Genomic DNA, 6,000 nt, shown 5'->3' on the forward strand with positions numbered 1-6,000 from the left:
ACAAATCTATGGTATCTATATATGTAAAACTCATCAGTAAAGATAGTGTTGAGGCCTGTCATCACCAGGTAAGCTGGAAATTCACCTTTACAGAGTTGTCTGGTTGACATGTTTTATATAGATCCAACTAATGATAATTATTGTCATAAGTTTTTTTTAATTTTCTTAACCCTTATCCTGCGGATGGTAAATGATTTTACCCATGTAGTTTCTGAAGTTTCAGCATGGGCATCAGAGTTGTCTGATCATGGTGTGTACTCTATACCACTCAGTCAATACTTATTTTGTATGTCCAGATAGAATGATACTACCATAGACAAGTCCGTTTAAAATATTAACATTGATAAAGGTTAAAAGTATCTATTATGAATAAAGAGTTGTCACTTGAATGTTTATCTAGGCTACGGACATTGACTCTGCAAATCTTGGCCTTGTCGAGTACAACCTTGGTCTGGAAGAGAAAAATTTCCCTGCAGACATCAACATGCCATTCTCACTTAATAGAAATAAAGGAGACGTAAGAACTGATAGTGAAATGAAGGGAGAAGTTCCAACCTATAGGTTTCCTGTTCAAGCCAAAGACAACCCAGGCCAATCCACAAACCAGAACAGTATTGATGCTGAAGTTATTGTAAGCTTTTTATCATCTAACTTTTTCATCTAACTTTTAAGATTTTTAGACATACCCATGAATTAAACTTATGATTTGATAATTTTTGAGTAATGATCAGTCAGAGGTCAACAGTTAAGAAATTGTTTAATATCTTACTAGTTAAACAGGTTAAATAACAGGTTATATGGCCATTTATAAATGATCATAAGCTTATATAACATTAACCATTACACTGGGGTTATATGGCAAACAAACATTTGTACATTGCAATATATAACCTGTCAAAGTCTTTATAATGAACAAATAATACTAATACCAACATTATTGTAGTATCTAAAAATGTATATACATTTAAAAAATATAGAGATTCTATTGTTTATGAATGCACAGAATGGAAAACAATAGAACATATTTCACCAGATTTACTTGATTTTAAAGCCAAAAAATACAAAAGGGCAAGTTAAAGCAAAATTAAATGTCAACAAGAAATTATTCAGCATTTATTTTTAGGCATATTTTCATTTTGTTTCTTGTTGTTTTATACAGATTCATCTTGTAGAAGACAAGCATAGATTTATTGCTGTGTTACCTGGTGTACCTTCTAACTATGATGAAGAGGTGGAGACTCTACGAAGGTATATATTAGTTAAATTTTCATAGTTTTTTCTTTTTTATTTCAAAAACTATGGCAACAAATATTTGATGTAGAAAATCATATTTTAGCAGTAAGAAAGGTAAATAAGTATAAAAAAACATCAACATTTTTATCTATGTTTGATAAACCTTCATAAAAGCTCATGATGTTTTTTTGTATCTTTTACCAATTTAATTTTGATTCAAGGATATTTTCTTGATTTATTGATAAGTAAATAAATGATAGTGAATGAGACCAAATGTTAATTATGAAGCTAATTGATTCATGTTATTCATTTTTTCAGAGCAATCCAAGAATTCACTGGCTACATCTGTTTGGTAGATAAATATCAAGATAAACGTGTACAAAAGGGACAAAATGAGGTGGAGAGAATGAATACTGGGTGAGTGAATTTTTGCTTAGCAGTTCTATTAGGCCCCTTATCTGGTCCTTGGAGTAGACTATAGGTTTACTGTCTGTCTGTATGTTAGTCCTGCCAAACATCCAATAGTTTATGAGCTTTATTTTGATCATATCTATCTTAGAAAAAAAATAAGGAAACTATGTAAACTGTCTGAGGTAATTCTCATAGGGTTATGTGGAAAAATGGCAGAGAAATATTAAAGAAAACGTCCATAAACACAAAATGTTGGAATATCCATCTGTCAGTCAGTCGTAAAAAATAGTTTCCTTACAGTCAATTTCTTAATCAGCTTTTGATAATACAATAAAAGGGAGTGGAAGAATATGAGAAAAGGGAACTCATCCATTTCCATCTTCATTTATCTATCTCCTGGCATAGAATGTTCCTTTTGTTAAAACTGTTTTACTATATTTCAGAACTGATATAGTTTTTGCCTTGGCTCAGCCAGACGTCATGCCCAACTTCCCACTTCTTCTTAACACAGACCCAGCTGTTCAAAAGTAAGTGATTTTATTTTATAATTCAATAATTGCTGCAATCAGATTTTTTTAAAGAAGAAAAAATATCTTGTTCATATTTAATAACAAAAATATTGCCATGATATGTTTAACTTTTTTCATTTTTTGTTCACTGAAGCTGGTGTTAGTTCTAATTCAAATACAATGTATGATAATGAATGCATTAAACCATAACCTGTTGAATTTGTGCAGTGAATTTGCCCAGATCTGAATTCAGAACAATCTGTTCAAAATATAAGGAATTCATATGAAAATACAAAAATTGAGCTATCAACAGTATAGAACCTGGTCAGATTACACAGTGCTGCAGGCTGGTCTGGCTCTATACTGGTGGCAGTGATTTAGAGCAGGTTATGATCTTGTGGGATTCTATAAAACCTGTACCTTATATCAAATTGTCAACAGCCCAATGCTTTATTTACTTGCTTTTTTTAAGTACTCATAAGCTTATTAGTCAAATTAGAAAAAATTATATTAACCTTTATATTCCATGAATATTATTCTTAGACACAACTATGATTATTTTAATGAAACACTATCTTTTACTTGCAGCTTATATGATGGTCAGTTTATACGGTTCATTAACGATGACCATAACCTGAAAGTGGAGGAAGTTCACCAACCATATCCTGGTGCAGTCACACGTGACTTTGTTCTCACAAAATCCTATATCTGGTGGACTGATGATCCATGGGCATCCCTCATTGCACTTGTTGCTATATCTATTTTACTGGCTATTGTGGGAATTATAGTCCTTGTGTTCACTCATTCAAGGTATATTTATTTTTAGATCTTTTAGAACTTTATTATTTAGAATATTTAATTAAGTATACATCGTATAAAAAATCATGGTTTTGATGGGTAAATGCAGATTTTTGATTTTACTTTCTAGTATTTTTGATTTTACTTTCTAGTATTTTTGATTTCACTTTCTAGTATTTTACATTAAGATATTAAAACTGGTCATATGCTATGAAACTTTGAGTGCTTGCAGCAAATGGAGGTCACATAATATTTCTATGTACTAGTGTAATATAATTCATTTCTTACATAATTTACATATACATGTACCTTTTATAATAAAAAATGTGATGATTGTATAAAAATGGAGCTGATGGAAGATCTCTATCTATTTTTAGACTTATTAAATACAGTGACCCAAAAGAATCTTTTAAAACAGGCTAATTAATTCAATGTTTAAATTTTCAGATACACTAAATACATTAACAACTACCGAGTCTACCAGACGACTTATCAGACTCCAGAGTTTGTAGAGCCGCCAAATTTCTTAAGAGAATACGAGACTCAAAGTTTAGCTATGTACGTGCCGCCTGACGATGCTATTGGTGCTGATGGAGAGATACATTTGCATTTATCAGCTGAAGGAATCTCATCAATAGATCAGACAGGAACAGCTGCTATAAATCCAGTCTACATTCCGTAAGTATTGTTCATTTATCAATTACGAGACAAAACTTACCAATATAGCTAATTTAGTATTTAGAATTATACAATATGAATCATTTAGTCATTAGCAAAACCAAAACAATTACTGGTAATTTAAATATAGTTGATAACTGTCAATGCAAACAAGTGATGCCTGATAGAGATTTTTTTTTTCAAGTTGACATGTAATGACTGGTCTAGACAGTAAGAATATCGGATTACCTGGCCTCTGGCGAGACTGATAAAGCAGCTATTATATATTGAATAAATTAAATGAAAGAAAACAGTATAATAGATTCATGTCTCTCGGCCATACTGCAAATCAGGTGTGTATAAATGCAAAGCAAAATTGGTAGAGGATTCTATAATAATTTCAATAGGATTGTAACATAATGACCATCTAGAGAACTTGGGGCCTCTTGTTCAACCATATCACTTCTACCCTATGTAGAACATGTTTAAATAATATAAATAAATGGAGTAATAACTATGATTTAACTTGTGACTTTCAGAGACAATGATGAACAAACTGTGGTACAAACAACTTACACTCGTGATGCACAAGACACTACTCTGCTGTAAATACAATATACAACTGCTTGCCATATATCTGAACAATAAAATAATGTGCAAAAACTCTACAACCATGTGTCATTATAATTCTGGAACAAATAACCAGAAGGAAAAAAACAAAAAACTTTGGACTCATCAGAATGTGCAAACAAAATATAGACATTAGTGTTTGCAACTGTTAATGTTGAAAAATCAAAGAATTGTTACGAATTTAGATAAAGTTTATTTTGGATAGAATTTTACTATTTTTTCTGCTTTGTTTTGAGCTTCTATTACTTTACACTTTTCTGAATTTTGACACAAAATATTTCAAAAGGGTTGTTATTTTTTTTAGTATATTAGAGTTGTTAAATTTATAACATGAAATGTTGCAGAATATAGCTGTTGTTTTTTTTTTTTTCTTCAATATTTGTAGTTGAGCTTTTATAGACAGTCAAACTTTTTCAAAATACTATTAGGTCCAGTGATTTTTTAAATCATAATAGTTGTTTGTTTTTTACTATCAAATCACACTTAACATTTATTCTCATTTTTGTTATATAAATGCTTTTCCCTTTCCCACAATACTTGCTTTAGCAGCACCTATTATGAATTTTTAATGAAAAATTTGTCTCAGTTTTAATTGAAAAGAATCTCTTTTGTTAATATTTGTACCTGAAATGATACTCGAGTGTTAGTGAGCTTAGTTTTATTTTAGAATTTCTCCTATAAATAAGTACATATATATTATATATAAAGTTATATGTTTTGCAACTATAGTTATGCACAAATAATGTTTACTGCTGTTCTTATATATATATATACATACATATCATTTTTATTGTTACAGTGCTAAGAATTATTTTTGTACAGTGAGAGAGATAAATCCATGTCATTATCTCCCCTAGACTTATACCTACTGTTTATATACCAGTATTGGTATATACATTAGTTACTGTGAATGGGGTGAACTATTACTCTTTGTATTGTTCAATTTGTGCTATAAATGAGAAAACAATGAATTTTTCATAAATAGCTTTTGCTAAATTTGAGATTTGTATTTTTTTATAAATAAAGTAATAAAAATGATTGATAATATTTCTCCTTTGTTGTTTTTCCCATAAAATGTTTAAAAAGAAAAAGAAAATTGGCCTGATATTTAGAAAGGATTAATTATTTAGTTTGAAATCTTGGTAAACAAAATGGTTTAGAATTATTTCAGTTAGAAACATTAAGGGAACAGTGACCTACTGGTTATGGTGTCTGCCTCACACCCAAGGGATTGTTGGTCTTATTTGTATTATATACAACACTATAAAAATAGTACAAGTTAGTGCCAGGATGTGGATGAGTGTTTTGGATAATATACCGGTACAAGATTTCTTCATAATGGAATTCATATAATGATTAACTGAAAGATATTTATTTTTGAAAAAAGGTACATGCAATCACAATGATCTTGATATGAAGTCACATTAACCTTTTCTTTGAAATTCTAAAATTAATTCAAATCCACAATATTTATGTCTTTGCAACACCCTGAATCGGTGCATCTTAATACTTCATACACTACCAGTCGCTGCTTAACTCTCTGAATACCAACATCTTTATTAGCTTACCTAAAACTCCCCTGTAAAGCTACACCAGCCTTTATGATGCAACTATGTAGTGGTAACACTGCTAGCTTCTAAATTTTAGAACTCTTCCATTGAAAGTCACAAATAGGCATATTTTTCCAACATATTCCATAACACAAATATGGAATAACCTCCAATTCATTACTTGATCTATATATTGATTGGAGTTTGATTGC

At 30.2% G+C, this 6,000-nt stretch overlaps 1 protein-coding gene across 1 annotated transcript in view; it reads left to right on the top strand.

Annotated features, from left to right (window-relative positions):
• LOC132746264 (uncharacterized) overlaps nucleotides 1-5,285 on the top strand; it is a 118,730-nt gene extending 113,445 nt beyond the window's left edge. The window contains exons 157-163 of the mRNA XM_060735367.1: nucleotides 401-631; nucleotides 1,160-1,248; nucleotides 1,552-1,650; nucleotides 2,088-2,171; nucleotides 2,742-2,963; nucleotides 3,399-3,629; nucleotides 4,148-5,285. Of these exons, the coding sequence (XP_060591350.1) occupies nucleotides 401-631; nucleotides 1,160-1,248; nucleotides 1,552-1,650; nucleotides 2,088-2,171; nucleotides 2,742-2,963; nucleotides 3,399-3,629; nucleotides 4,148-4,217 (1,026 nt within the window). The 3' untranslated portion in view covers nucleotides 4,218-5,285. The remainder of the gene's footprint in view (nucleotides 1-400; nucleotides 632-1,159; nucleotides 1,249-1,551; nucleotides 1,651-2,087; nucleotides 2,172-2,741; nucleotides 2,964-3,398; nucleotides 3,630-4,147) is intronic.
• The last annotated feature ends 715 nt before the right edge of the window (nucleotides 5,286-6,000 follow it).

Source organism: Ruditapes philippinarum, unplaced genomic scaffold (assembly GCF_026571515.1).
Source record: "Ruditapes philippinarum isolate M1 unplaced genomic scaffold, ASM2657151v2 ctg370_1_1_1_1, whole genome shotgun sequence".
Lineage (NCBI taxonomy): Eukaryota > Metazoa > Mollusca > Bivalvia > Venerida > Veneridae > Ruditapes > Ruditapes philippinarum.